The sequence below is a fragment of the Pan troglodytes genome, chromosome 16 (genome assembly GCF_028858775.2).
Source record: "Pan troglodytes isolate AG18354 chromosome 16, NHGRI_mPanTro3-v2.0_pri, whole genome shotgun sequence".
NCBI classification, from domain to species: Eukaryota; Metazoa; Chordata; class Mammalia; order Primates; family Hominidae; genus Pan; species Pan troglodytes.
In genome coordinates this window covers 13,290,950-13,306,306 of record NC_072414.2, presented here as the reverse complement: position 1 = coordinate 13,306,306, position 15,357 = coordinate 13,290,950, and the positions used below count along the sequence as shown (strand labels likewise).

General features: G+C 49.6%; 1 protein-coding gene across 1 annotated transcript in view; it reads right to left on the bottom strand.

The window, feature by feature from the left end:
* The window catches only part of LOC107968458 (putative rhophilin-2-like protein RHPN2P1), a 55,662-nt gene that overhangs the window by 13,435 nt on the left and 26,870 nt on the right, over positions 1-15,357 (bottom strand). Inside the window, 7 exon segments of the mRNA XM_054667315.2 lie at positions 1,604-1,759; positions 2,899-3,045; positions 5,058-5,134; positions 7,111-7,305; positions 11,319-11,438; positions 14,001-14,157; positions 14,567-14,754. Of these exon segments, the coding sequence (XP_054523290.2) occupies positions 1,604-1,759; positions 2,899-3,045; positions 5,058-5,134; positions 7,111-7,305; positions 11,319-11,438; positions 14,001-14,157; positions 14,567-14,754 (1,040 nt within the window).

Genomic DNA, 15,357 nt, shown 5'->3' with positions numbered 1-15,357 from the left:
GCCAGCTTCATGGGGGGGGGAGGGCGGCAGGGACCTTACCTGTGTAATGTAAACTGGAGCTCTGACACCTAAGAGAGTGTCTGGCACCCAATTGATCCTCAATCAATATTTGTTGAATGAATAAATGAGTGTTGTTACAGAGGGAAGGTCGAGGGTACGTCATTAAGTGTGGCAAAGTGCAGAGGAGAACGTCATTAAGTGTGGCATGAACCCTAGCACTTGGGGAAAATTTTAGGGTTTTTTTTCAGACAGAGTCTCACTCTGTTGCCCAGGCTGGAGTGCAATGGCGTGATCTCCACTCACTGCAACCTCCACCTCCCAAACTATTCTCCTGCCTCAGCCTCCTGAGTAGCTGGGGTTACAGGCACACACCACCATGTCCAGCTAATTTTTATATTTTCAGTAGAGACAGGGTTTGCCTTGTTGGTCAGGCTGGTCTTGAACTCCTGACTTCAAGCAATCCACACACCTCAGCCTCCAAAAGTACTCAGATTACAAACATGAGCACCATGCCCAGCCTCACCTGGGGAAAATTAAAGGTGGTAACTGTGCAGGTGAACTTGAGAGACTCAAATGCTTCCCAAATCTCCCAGAACATGGCTGACATTGCCTCTAGGGTGTACAGAGGGATTGTCTTAACTTTCACAGGTCGTCTTAAGCTCTTCTGTATCATTAGAATTTTTTTTGTTTTTTTGTTTTTTTCACTATGAGTATGTATTACTTTTGTAATTAAACAATTTGATCAGAAAAATAGATCAGTTGATTATTTTATCTACAGGATATTTTTAAAAGTTTGCTAGCAGGGTGCAGTGGCTCACGCCTGTAATCCCAGCACTTTGGGAGGCCAAGGTGAGAGGATGGCTTGAGCCCAGGAGCTCAAGATCAGTCTTGGCAACACAGCGAGAACCTGTCTCTACAAAAAATAAAGAATGGGCTGGGCATGGTGGCTCACACCTGTAATCCCAGCACTCTGGGAGGCCGAGGCGGGTGGATAACGAGGTCAGGAGATCGAGACCATCCTGGCTAACACGGTGAGACCCCATCTCTACTAAAAATACAAAAAATTAGCCAGGCGCATTGGCAGGCGCCTGTAGTCCCAGCTACTTGGGAGGCTGAGGCAGGAGAATGGCATGAAACTGGGAGGCAGAGCTTGCAGTGAGCCGAGATTGCACAACTGCACTCCAGCCTGGGTGACAGAGCAAGACTCCGTCTCAAAAAAAATAATAAAATAAAAAAAATGAATAAATAAATAAAGAATGAGCCAGGGGTGGTAGTGGGTGCCTATAACGCCAGGTGCTCATGTGGCTGAGGTGGGAGGATCACTTAAACCCAGGAGACAGAGGCTGCAGTAAGCCATGATCATACCACTGCAAACCAGCCTGGGCAATAGGGCAAGACCCTGTCTTTAAAAAGAAAAAGTTTGCCAATTTTCTCTTTGACCCAAGGTGAGCACATTACAGTGATTACAAGCCTGGGAGTCCAGTCATTTGTACCATGTTACACAGGCAGGAGACAGAGGGTCTGATAAACACCTCTGGGGCTGAACTCATGCAGATTTCACTCCACACCACTACTGACTGCCCAGGGAGGTGTCAGTGCTCACCATGGATGATGTGGAGTCCAGGAGGCTCACAACTTTCATCTCGATCTCGTCCTCACCAAAGCTCTTCAGCAGCTTCATAACCTCACTCACCGTCAGCCACTTACAATCCACAAGCTGAATGGAGACAATATAATCTCCTTCCCGGGCTCCTGCCACCTGAAAAAGTATTGTTGAAAATAAGTCAACGTTTTGTTCACTCAAATCCTTGAATCAGTCCCCATTAACAAAATAGGTATTTGCATAAGTTCGCATCAAGAAAGCAAAAATTCACTTTGGGTGGCTGAGACGGGTAGATCACTTGAGGTCGGTAGTTCAAGACCAGCCTGAACAACACGGTGAAACCCATCTCTACTAAAAATACAAAAATCTGCCAGGTGTGGTGGTGGGCACCTGTAGTCCTAGCTACCTGGGAGGCTGAGGCAGGAGAATTGCTTGAACCCGGGAGGCAGACATTGCAGTAAGCCGAGATCGTGCCACTGCCCTCCAGCCTGGGTGCAATTAAAAAAAAAAAAAGTCAAAATTGGCCAGGCACAGTGGCTCACGCCTATAATCCTAGCACTCTGGGAGGCCAAGGCAGACAGAATACTTGAGGCCAGGAGTTCGAGACTAGCCTGGCCAACATGGCAAAACCCCGTTTCTACTAAAAATACAAAAATTAGGCCAGGCCAGGTGGCTCACAATTGTAATCCCAGCACTTTGGGAGGCCGAGGTGGGCAGATCACAAGATCAGGAGATCAAGACCATCCTGGCTAACACGGTGAAACCCCGTCTCTACTAAAAACACACAAAAAATTAGCCAGGCATGGTGGCACGCACCTGTAATCCCAGCTACTCAGCAGGCGAAGGCAGGAGAATTACTTGAACCCAGGAGGTGGAGGTTGCAGTGAACCAAGATCGCGCCACTGCACTCCAGCCTGGGTGACAGAGCGAGACTGTGTCTCAAAAAACAAAAACAAAAACTAAAATTAGCTGAGTGTGGTGGCACGTGCCTGTAATCCCAGCTACTCAGGAAGCTGAGACAGGAGAATCACTTGAACCCAGGTAGCAGAAGCTGCAGTGAGCCCTGAGATCGCGCCACTGCATGATGACGACTCACTGCAGCCTCCACCTCCCAACGTCTAAAAAAAAACTAAAAACAAAATAAAGACAGTAAAAATTAATCCTTTTCTTTTAGGGAATGTAGCACCCATGAGGCCTTTCACATCAAGTCAGGCCTTTGACGTGGGTGAACCCGCCCTAAATTCAATCACCCAGATATCTGTATTTGCTGCCAACCAAGAAAAGCATGTGCTTACCGAGGCAGAGCAGTAAGGATCCAGGAAGTGAACCTCAACGGGGGCATTCCATCTTAAGGTGAACCCCAAGTCCCCTTCTTCTGCAGTGAAGCGGATGCTTCGAGGAGGCATCCACTGCTTGTTAGCCAAAAGCACAGATAAGGGGCCCTTTGGAAGACAGCATCGTTAGGTGTAGGATTTGAAGGCTGGATCAGACGCTTGAAAGCTAAAGGGAATTTTGCCTGCTGTCCTTGAAGATCTCACTTGGCTTTGTTCAGGGACAAATGACACATCTGGGGGCATACATGCTACAACAGTCATGCGAGAACCTGGAAAGCCATCTTCTCAAACATACCCAATATATTTTCAATAAAATTATCTTTTAGACATTGTATTAATTATCTTTTTCTTTTTTTTTTTTGAGACATTGTCTCGCTCTATCACCCAGGCTACAGTGTGGTGGTGTGATCTCGGCTCACTGCAGCCTCTGCCTCCCGGGTTCAAGTAATTCTCCTGAGTAGCTGGAATTACAGGTGCGAACCACCATGCCTGGCTAATTTTTGTATTTTTAGCAGAGATGGGGTTTCACCATGTTGGCCAGGCTGGTCTCAAACTCCTGACCTCAGGTGATCCACCCGCCTCAGCCTCCCGAAGTGCTGGGATTAAAGACGTGAGCCACCGCACCCAGCCAAAATTATCTTAAATAAAATCTCTAATATAAACAATTTAAGACCAGGCATGTCATGCCTGTAATCCTAAGCACTTTGTGTGACCAAGGCAGAAGGATTGCTTGAGGCCAGAGGTTTGAGACCAGCCTGGGCAACATAGCGGGAACCATTCTCTACTAAAAACATAAAAGAATTAGCCAGGCATGGTGGTGCATGCCCATGGTTCCATCTACTCAGGCTGCTGAGGCAGGAGGACTTCTTGAGCCCAGCATTTCGAGGCTTCAGTGAACTGATTGTGCCACTGCACTCCAGCCTGGGTGAAAACAGAGTTAGACCCTGTCTAAAAAAAAAAAAAAAAAAAGGAAAAAAATCTCAGGTCAGGCATAGTGGCTCATACCTGTAATCTCAGCACTCTAGGATGCCTAGGCAGGAGGATAGTTGGAGCTCAGGAGTTTGAGACCAGCCTAGGCAACATAGCAAGACCCCATCTCTACAAGAAATAAAAATTAGTTGGACGTGGTGGTGTGTGCCTGTAGTCCCATCTACTAGGGTAGCTAAGGTAGGAGGATCGCTTGAGCCCAGAAGGTTCAGGCTGCAGTGAGCTATGACCATGCCACTGTAATCCAGCCTAGGTGACACAGTGAGACCACATCTCTAAAAAAAATTAAAAAATATTTTAAAAAATTGCAAATAGACAATACCTAAAAACTACTTTTAAAATATGCTATGGGGCCGGGCACAGTGGCTCAGGCCTATAATCCCAGCACTTTGAGAGGCCGAGGTGAGGGGATCACTGGAGCCCAGGAGTTCAAGATCAGCCTGGCCAACATGGTGAAACCCTGTCTCTACTAAAAATACAAAATTAGCTGAGCGTAGTGGCACAGGCCTGTAATCTCGACTACTCGGGAGGCTGAAGCTGGAGAATCACTTGAACCTGGGAGGTGGAGGCTGCACTGAGCCAAGATCGCACCACTGCACTCCAGCCTGGGCAACAGAGTGAGACTCTGTCTCAAAAAACAAATAAATAAAAATATATGAATAAAATAAAATATGCTATGGTCTGAATGTTTGTACCCTCCCAAAGTTTGTATATTAAAATATTAAAATTTTATTAGTATTTATTAAAATTTAAAATGTATATTAAAATCATCAATGTAATTATTAGGAAGTGGGGCCTCTTGAGAGGTGATTCAGTCTTGGGGTGGAGCCCTCAAGAATGGGATACATGCTTTTAAAACAGGCCCAAGGGAGCTCATCACCTTTTCTGCCATGAGGACACAGGTAGAAGGCCCCACCTATAAACCAGAACATGGGCCTTCAGCAGATACCAAATCTGCCAATACCTTGGTCTTGGACTTCCCAGCCTCCAGAACTGAGAAATATATTTCTGCTGTTCATAAGCCACCCAGTTTGAGGCATTTTGTTATAGCAGCCCACATGGACTAAGATACCATACTCGCCAAAGTGAAGAGCTGTCCCCTTAGTCATTTATGTAGAGAGCTTTCAACATACCAGCTTCTAGAAGAAGTCCATGACTGTCAGCTTGGAGAACTGGGGTAATATAATGTCAACCTCTTGCTCAGTTTTAGCTAGAATAGAGGATTAGAAATGGGAGGAAAAATGTTTCTGTAATTGAAAGTGATCCTTATAGCCTGGTGTTGTGGCTCATGCCTGTAATCCCAGCACTTTGGGAGGCCGAGGCAGGTGGATCAATGAGGCCAGAAGTTCAAGACCAGTCTGGCCAGCATGGTGAAACCCTGTCTCGATTAAAAATACAAAAATTAGCCAGGTATGGTGGCAGGCGACTGTAATCCGAGTTACTTGGGAGGCTGAGGCAGGAGAATCACTTGAACCCAGGAGGCAGAGGTTGCAGTGAGTTGAAGTCTTGCCACTGCACTCCAGCCTGTTGACAGAGTAAGACTCCAGGGGGGGAAAAAAAAAAGAAAGTGATCCTTGGGAAGGAGACAGTACAGAACTTTCTCTTAGTCACACATCCTTCCCCTCGGTTTAGACAAGTAGTACAAGAAGATGGAACACAGCTCAACCCCCGACCTAGGTTGAACTCTACCTTCCATTTGGGTACCTCCTGTGAGCCATAGGAGGTATAACTCATTCCCGAGCTGGGACCAAGGAGTGATAACCAGACACATTCCCATGGGGTTTCCTGATATTTAAGGGGCTTAGTGGGCTTCTCTGGCACTCATAAAACCCTAATGAGGAGGCTGGGCATGGTGGCTAATGCTTGTAATCACAGCACTTTGGGAGGCCGTGGTGGGAGGATCATCTGAGGTCAAGAGTTCAAGACCAGCCTGGCCAACATGATGAAACCCCATCTCTACTAAAAATACAAAAAATTAGCCAGGCGTGGTGGCACGCGCCTGTAGTCCCAGCTACTTGGGAGGCTGAGGCTTGAACCAGGGAGGCAGAGGTTGCAGTGAGCTCAGATCACACCACTGCACTCCAGCCTGGGTGACAAGAGCGAAATGACCTCTCAAAAACAAACAAACAAACAAACAAAAAACCTATTGAGAAGTCATCTATGTTTCAAGTGTTATTGTTATGGAAGTTCCATGCCTCACTGGACACAGTCCTGGGATACTGAGCTTTCTGTTTTCAACATTATTACTATTTTGAGACAGGGTGTCGCTCTGTCGCCCAAGCTGGAGTGCAGTGGTGCGATCACAGCTCTCTTGCAGCTTGACCTCCTGGACTCAAATGATTCTCCTGCCTCAGCCTCCCGAGTAGCTGGAACTATAGGTATGCACCACCACACCTGATGAAGTTTTTTAAATTTTTTGTAGAGATGGGGTCTCACTATGTGGCCCAGGCTGGTCTCAAACTCCTGAGCTCAAGTAATCCTCCTGCCTCGGCCTCCCAAAGTGCTGAGATTAGAGGTTTGAGCCACCGTGCTTGACCTTTTCATTATTAATGTGGTATGAGGATTTCCCAGTGAAAAGGAGGTTTGGCAAATCATAACCATTGACAGCTACATACCCCCACCAGCATCTTCACAGCACGCTCGGACTACCCTTAACATAAGGCTGGTCAATTTCTAACAAAGGATCCCAGGGCAGGCTGATTCTACACGAGAACAAATAGCATAAAAAGTGTATCTAGGCCAGGTGTGGTGGCTTACCCTCGTAATCGCAGCACTTCGGGAGGCCAAGGCAGGCGGATCACTTGAGGTCAGGAGTTCGAGACCAGACTGGCCAACATGGTGAAACCCCATCTCTACTAAAAATCCAAAAATTAGCTGGGCGTGGTGGTGGGCGCTTGTAATCCCAGCTCCTCGGGAGGCTGAGGCAGAAGAATCACTTGAACCCAGGAAGCAGAGGTTGCAGTGAGCCGAGATCATGCCACTGCACTCCAGCCTGGGCAACAGAGCGAGACTCCATCTCAAAAAGAAAAGAGAACTCCAGGGCAAAATAAGCACCTCGGTCCCTGCCCTGTGCAGCCCTCCTTGTGCCAAGCACACAGCAAGGGCTTGCTCAACCCCCACAGGCCAGGCATCCTCTTTCCGCGGCACAGGCACCCCCACAGGGGGAACACAGTCTAGGTTACTCACCAGCAACACTGGGGGCGTGGATCAGGTTCAGCAGGTCATCATCCTCCTGGTGCTGGGCGTACGTGAGCCGGGAGCATTCCTGTGCCACACACAGCACCTTCTGTAGCACCTCAATGCTCCGCAGCTTCTTGCAGAGGCTGGCCTCCCGCACTGACTCCTCATGATGAGCCATGGCTCTGCGCAGGTGGGACTTCCCTGCAGATGGAAGCCAGCACCCACGTGACTTGGAGATCCACCAAACAGAGCATAAGGGCCCAAGAGGCAGCCCAAGAGGTTGGACGTTCTCTTTTCTAAAGGATCTGCCTGGATAGCTAGAGCCCGTGATACCCTACCTTGTTTTAACCTGAGTGACTCTCTCCTAGCAGAGAGAGCCGGACAGACTACATTTTAGTTTCTTCACTTGCAGCCCCCTTTATCCCCCTTAAGGGAATAACGAGTGTAAGCTGACTCCAAGCACATCCAGGAATGCAAACTGCTGATAAGATACTGAGGCAGGCTGTACCAGCAGCTCCTGGGGATGTGCTCAGTGGCAGGTACCCAAAGCCCCTGCATTTATCTCTCAGTGATAGTTTAAGCCCCTGCACCTGGAACTGTTTATTTTTTGTAACTGCTTCTATAACCAATTACTTTTTCTAACTTTTTGCCTATTCTGCTTCTGTAAAATTGCTTCAGTTAAACCCCCCTCCCCTATTTAGACCATAGTATAAAAGAAAATCTAGCTCCTTCTTCAGGCCCGAGAGAATTTCGAGCATTAGCCGTCTCTCGGTTGCCGTCTAATAAATGACTCCTGAATTAGTCTCAAAGTGTGGCGTTTCTCTACAACTCGCTTGGTTACAACAAGCCTTTTATTAAAATATTATTTTATTTCATTTTATATTTTATATTTAGAGACAGGGTCTCACTTTGTTTCACATGCTGGAGTACAGTGGTGCAATCATGGCTTACCACAGCCTCAAACTCCTGGGCTCAACTGAAATTCCCACTTCTGACTCTTGAGTAGCTGGGACCACAGGCATGCACCACCACACTTGGATAATGTTTTCATTATCATTATCATTTCATTATCATTGCTATGTTGCCCAGGCTGGTCTCAAACTCCTGTCCTCAAGCAATCCACCTGCCTTAGCCTCCCAGAGTGCTGGGATGGCAGGCGTGAGTCACCGCGCCCAGCCCAAGCCTCCCTTAAATGTGTATGTAATAAGCTCACTTGTGTCCATAAGATGTTCACTCAACAAATATTTACCAAATGTGCTGGGCACTAGAGATAAAGCAACGAGTAAACAAACTGCCCCCACATTCATGGAGTTTACATGTAGTGGTTGAAGACAGATAACTAACAAGACAAGAAATATGTAACGGATGGGGTGGTGATGAGGTTATAGAGAAAAATAAAGCAGGGTAAGCGGAGATGGTAAGAGAAGACTGGGAATGGGGTTGTCCTATGATGGGTGACCAAGAAAGGCTTTTTTTTTTTTTCTTGAGACGGAGTCTCACTCTGTCACCCAGGCTGGAGTGCAGTGGCACAATCTCGGCTCACTGCAACCTCCGCCTCCCAGGTTCAAGTGATTCTCCCACCTCAGCCTCCCAAGTAGCTGGGACTACAGGCACACACCACCACATCTGGCTAAGTGTTTGTATTTTTGGTAGAGACGGGGTTTCTCCATGTTGCCCAGGCTGGTCTCAAACTCCTGACTTCAAGCTATCCTCCCACCTCAGCCTCCCAAAGTGCTGGGATTGCAGGCATGAGCCACCACACCCAGCCAAGGAAGGCTTTGTGATATGGTCCTTTTTGAGCAGAGCCCTGATGGATGTGAAAGAGCAGCAGGTGCGAGGGCCCTGGAGCAGGGGCACACACAGGTGTTCAAGGGCAAGGAGGAGCTAAGGTGTGCCTGGAGGCAGGGAGGGCAGAAGAGAATGAGTGCAGGGAAGGAGCAAGGCCAGATCATGGCGGATCTCACGCGTGTGAGATGAGGGCTCTCACTCCTGTTCTGCGTGAGATGGGAGCCCACTGGGGTGTGAGCAGGGGACTGATGTGATCTGGCCTGCATGAGCAGACTCTGAAGGGGCAGCAAGAAAACCAGCTATGAGCAGGGCAAGCCACGTGACCGCTCTGGGTCTCAGTTTCCTCAGCTGTAAAATGGGGATGCCATGAGACCCACCTCATAGTGTTGTGTGGGGTTTAAGTGAGTAAATGTTTCTTACATAAGCACTATACACATGTGGCTTCCACCAGGGCAGCAGGGTTAAAGTGGCCAGATTTGAGTGTGTCTTCTAGGTACAGCCAAAGGGATTTGCTAATCAAATGTAGGGTGAGAAAGTAAGACAAGAGGTTAGGTGTGGTGGCTCGTGCCTGTAAACCCAGCACTTTGGGAGACAGAGGCAGGAGGATCGCTGGAGGCCAGGAATTCAAAACCAGCCCAGGCAACATAGTGAGACGGCATCTCTACAAAAACCTTTTTACAATATTAGCCGGGCATGGTGATGCATGCCTATAGTCCCAGCTACTCAGCAGGCTGAGGCAGGAGGATCACTTGAAGCCAGGAGTTCAAAACCAGCCCGGGCAACATAGTGAGACCGCATCTCTACAACAACCTTTTTACAATATTAGCCGGGCATGGTGGTGCATGCCTATAGTCCCAGCTACTCAGCAGGCTGAGGCAGGAGGATCACTTGAAGCCAGGAGTTCAAAACCAGCCCGGGCAACATAGTGAGACCGCATCTCTACAACAACCTTTTTACAATATTAGCCGGGCATGGTGGTGCATGCCTATAGTCCCAGCTACTCAGCAGGCTGAGGCAGGAGGATCACCAGGAGTTCGAGGAGTTCGAGGCTGCACTGAGCTGTGACTGCACTACTGCACTGCAGCCTGGGGGACAGCAAGACGCTGTCAAAGAAAGCAAATGAAAGAAAAGGAAAGAGGAAAGGAGGGAGGAAGGGTAGATGGGGAGGAGAGAAAGAAAGAAAGAAAGAATAAAGGAGAGAGGGGAAAGGGAAGGGAAAGAAAAGGAAAGCAACAAGGAACAAGAAAAGGGGAGGAGAGGGGAGGGGGGAGGGGAGAGGGGAAGGGTGAGGGGAGAGGAGGAAGGATGAGAGGAGAGGGGAGGAGAGGAGGGGAAGGATGGGGAGCGAAGGGGAGGTGGGAGAGGGGAGGAGAGGAGGGGAAGGATGGGAAGGGAGGGGAGGGGAGAAAGGGAAGGGAGGGGAGAAAGGGAAGGGAGGGGAGGAGAGGGAGGAGGGGAGGGGAGGAGAGGGAGGAGGGGGAGGAGAGGGAGGAGGAGAGGAGAGGGAGGAGGGGAAGGGAGGAGAGGGAGGAGGGGAGGGAGGAGGGGAGGGGAGGAGAGGGAGGAGGGGAGGGGAGGAGAGGGAGGAGGGGAGGGGAGGAGAGGGAGGAGAGGGAGGAGGGGAGGGGAGGAGAGGGGGGAGGGGAGGGGAGGAGAGGGGGGAGGGGAGGGGAGGAGAGGGAGGCCGGCGGAGAGAGGAGAGGAGAGGAGGGGAGAAGAGAGGAGGGGAGAGAAGGGGAGAAGAGAGGAGGGAAGAGAAGGGGAGAGGAGGGGAGGGGAGGGTAACAGACAGGAGGGAAGAGGAGGGGAGAGAACGGGAGAGGAGGGGAGGGGAGCAGAGGGGAAGAGAGGAGAGGGGAGCAGAGGGGAGAGGAGGGGAAAGAGGAGGAAAGAAAAGAAGAGTAGACAGTGAGTCCAAGGTTTCTGGCCTGAGCACCTAGAGGGGTGGGAGTTGCCATCACTGAGACGGGGAAGCTGCGTATGTGTGCGTGGGTGCAGATTAGGGTGGTGGAGGTGAGGTCTGCACATGGGAAGAGATATTCACACTGAGACATGGCAGAGACCAAACCAGGACACTTCATTACAGTCATTAGGTGTTCTTAGTAATTCAGCCATGCATAAGGAAATCAACAAACGTCTCCTTCCGTTAGCATGATACAGGCCACCCTGTGGACCCCAAGGGAGATGGTTAAAGTCCTGGCTCCACAGTGGGAGGCCTGGGTGCTATGGAACCCATGAGAACACAGCCTGGGAAGCCCTCTGAGGCTCAGGACTGCACCTCATGACTTCTGAACCCAAAGTGGCCACAGTGACTTGGAACACCCCCCTCTCCCGGGCCCTCTTCAGGGACCTCTCTGTGGCTGTCTATGAGCAGGACCAGCTGGGCACCAAGTGGGACCCACATCTGGGTGCAGAGGGACACGCACCCAGCTGTCGGCGCTGCTGATCATTCTTCAGTGTGGTCAAGGGTGTCAGCCCCTCTGGCATGTGGTCGTAGAGCTGGGACAGGCACTTCTCCTGGTGGTCCAGATCCGTGCCTGGCTTCACTGCAAAGAGAACCACAGGTTAAATCCCCTCTCATGGACCTGGCCACAGACCCACATAGAGATTTCTCTTTCTACCATGTCTCTAGTTTCCTTTCTTCTGCAGTTTCACAAGGCATTTGGGATCATGGCTCTCCTTTCTGCCCCTGGACACACCCCAGGCAGTCTGACCCTCAAGCTTTTTTTTTCTTTGAGACAGTCTCACTCTGTCACTCAGGTTGGAGTGTGGTCTCACTCTGTCACCAGGCTGGAGTGCAACGGCACAATCATAGTTCACTGCAGCCTTGAACTCCTGGGCTCAAGTGATCCTCCCACCTCAGCCTCCTGAGTAGTTAGGACTACAGACATGCACCACCACACGCCAGGCTAATTTTTAAATTTTTTTTGTAAAGATGAGGTCTTGCTACATTGCCCAGGCTGGTCTCAAACCCCTGGGTTCAAATGACCCTCCTGCCTTAGCCTCCCAAAGTGCTGGGATCAAATGTGTGAGCCACCATGCCTGGCTACCCTGAAGCTCTTGCTCATTGGAACCAGTCATGCTCCAGAGGTTCAGAATTTTTTTTTTTTTGAGATGGAGTTTTGCTCTGTCGCCCAGGCTTGGGTGCAGTGGTGTGATCTTGGCTCACTGCAACCTCCACCTCCCGGGTTCAAGTGATTCTCCTGCCTCAGCCTCCTGAGTAGCTGGGATTACAGGCACGTGCCACTATGCCCAGCTAATTTTTCTATTTTTAGTAGAGACGGGGTTTCAGCATCTTGGCCAGGCTGGTCTCGAACTCCTGACCTCATGATCCACCCATCTCGGCCTCCCAAAGTGCTGGGATTGTAGGTGTGAACCACCACACCCGGTGAGGTTCATAATTTGACCCTGAGCCCCCACACGCTACCTCCTCTGACTCACCCACCACACAGAACCAGCTAGCATAGCCCAGACCCTGTCATGCCTGGCCTGCACCCCTCTGCAGGCCTGCACACCTGCAGCACAGCCCCTTCCTGCTTCAACCACACCCTCCCTGGTGCGTATCCTGCTCTCAAACCTCACAAAACCACTCTCCACTTCCCCCGCACCCTCGGCCTCTGTTCCTGTGCTCAGACACTTTACTCCCTCTAGGCTGACCCTGCCCTCCTGTGCAGATGGAAAAGTTGAACTCAAATGTCATCGCCTCTGAGACGCCATCAATGACTGCACCATGGAGTCCACCTGCTGCTGCATTTGTGTCTCTGCAGCAATCACCAAGGCACTATATGGTATTTCTATTTGTTTCCACATTTTGTCTCACCTAATAGACTATATAGTACTAGGAGTGGTGGCTCACACTTTCAGAGAACCTACAGCGTATAAAGCATTATTGAGCTTTGCATACAGGCCCTTCATTTTCATGACAGCCTGTGAGGTAGATTCTCTCCATATACCCATTTTACAGATGAGAAAATCGAGGCAGAGGACAGCTAAGTAACTTGCCCAAGGTAATACAGCTCATTCATGGCAGAGCTGAGATATGAACCCAGGAAGTCTGGCTCCAGAGGCTGTCTTTTTAATTCCTTGGGAGGCTGCCTGGATTAGTACTCATTAGATCAAAAATCCCTGGCCAGGCACCGTGGCTCATGCCTGTAATCCCAACACTTTGGGGAGGCCAAGGCAGGACAATTGCTTGAGGCCAGGAGTTTGAAGCCAACCTAGGCAACATAGTGAGACTCCATCTCCTCAAAAAAAATTTTTTTCAATTAACTGGTGTAGTGGCATGTGCCTGTAGTCCCAGGTATTAAGGAGGCTGAAGTGGGAGGATCGCTTGAGCCCAGGAGTTCAAGAAGGCAGTGAGCCATGATCATACCACTGCACTCCAGCCCCATCTCTAAAAATAAATAAAATAAAATTAAATTAAATTAAATTCCGATCATCACAGTTTTTTTTGCATTAATTTTTATTTTATTATTATTAGTTTTTTTGAGATGGAGTCTTGCTCTGCTGTCCAGGCTGGAGTGCGGTGGCACAATCTCGGCTCACTGCAACCTCCACCTCCCCGGCCCAAGCCATTCTCCTGCCTCAGTCACCGGAGTATCTGGGATTAGAGGCACGCGCCATGCCCGGCTAATTTTTGTATTTTCAGTAGAGACAGAGTTTCACCATGTTGGCCAGGCTGGTCTCGAACTCCTGACCTCAAATGATCTGCCTGCCTTGGCCTTCCAAAGTGCTGGGATTACAGGTGTGAGCCACTGTACCCGGCCTGCATTAATTTGGATTCTTTTAAAATATTACCTTAAAATGTTACTTATCTTGATGCCAGCATTTTTGGCATTCCCTTAGATTCTAGATTCCAGGTGAAAATTCATCCTCTTGCACACAGGCAGAATTAAAGGTGCCTCCTCTTCCTCCCTCTAAAGAAGCTTATAACCCCTAACCCCACCATGGCCTGTGCAGCAGCTCCTCAGTCATGGGTCATTCTCATCCTCTGCCTTCAGCCTGTGAGCATCTCCAGGGAAGGCAGTTAGCTCTCGCTCAGCTCAGAATCGCCCCTGGGGCAGCTGGACCACAGCCCTGGCCAAACCCCTGAACCCCACAGGCCTTACCCTGGTGGTCGATGAGGAGGATGGCAGTGAAGTAGTGGGCCAGGGCCGCGTAGTGGTGGGCCTTCACGCAGGCCAAGCTGGCCCAGGAGTAGGGGATGTTCTCTTTCACCGGCGCCTGGCTCATGGCTGTGTGCAGCTGTTGGTAGACCTCTCCCACCTGAAATAGAAGGGGCATTGGGAAGGGGCAGCCTGGCACAAGGGCCCTCACGAACCCATTTGCAGAGAAAGAGCCCTTTCTTCTTCTCATACAACAGCCCCTGCCAGGGGCTGCTCCAGAATCTGGGAGCAACTCCAAGCAAGCCCTCATTCTGTCATTGTCACAGTTAACAGGGGGATCAGGCTGCTGTCATTATGCTGGTTTTTAGGTTAAGCGGCAGATGGAATCAGTGATCCATATCTGAAACACCAACACTTGCCAAGAAAACTCAAGCCAGCAGTACTGGCCGGAGCTGGCACAATGCCCAGGTCACAGGCAAGCTCCCGTGGGAAGGCCCCGCTACTTCCAGTGCTCCTGTGCCAGCATTTCCTGCCCACTCCCCAAAGTCACAGGAACCAGGGAGTCTTACCTTGGCAGCCTCCTGAGCCACCTTCACCAGCATGAAGAATTCATTCCGGATCCCAGGAAGGCTGATTTTCTCAAACACGCTTTCTTGGGCTTCTGCAAGCATCATTTTGACAAGCACGCTGAGCATGGCAGGGCTCATGTCATAACTTGGAGTATGGGTAAATGTCTCTTTCAGGTAGTTTAAAACCCCTAAAAGTGGAAAATGTTTTGCCCATTAGTTCGGGTTTACATTTACTTCATCACGTTGCTGTAGAGAAAGATAGGAGGCCAGGTGCGGTGGCTCATGCCCATAATCCCAACACTTTGGGAGGCCGAAGCGAGCAGATCACTTGCGTCAGGAATTTAAGACCAGTGTGGGCAACATGGTGAAACCCTGTCTCTACAAAAAATACAAAAATTAGCTGGGTGTGATGGCGTGCGCCTATAGTCTCAGCTCCTCTGGAGGCTGAGGCAGGAGGATTGCTTGAGCCCAGGAGGCAGAGGTTGCAGTGAGCTGAGATCTCACCACTGCACTCCAGCCTGGGTGACAGAGCAAGACTCTGTCTCAAAAAAAAAAAAAAAAAAGGAAATATAGGAGAAAAAAAAAAGAACCAGTGTCCTACAACATATTAAAAAGTTTGATTCTCAATTATATGGTTCAGCATTTCCACTCCTATGATATATATCCCCAAACAGTTGAAAGTGGGGGCTTAAATGATACTTGAACACCCGTGTTAATAGCAACATTATTCACAAGAGCTGAAAAGTGGAAACCACCCAGACATCCATGAGCAGTTGAATGATTAAACACAA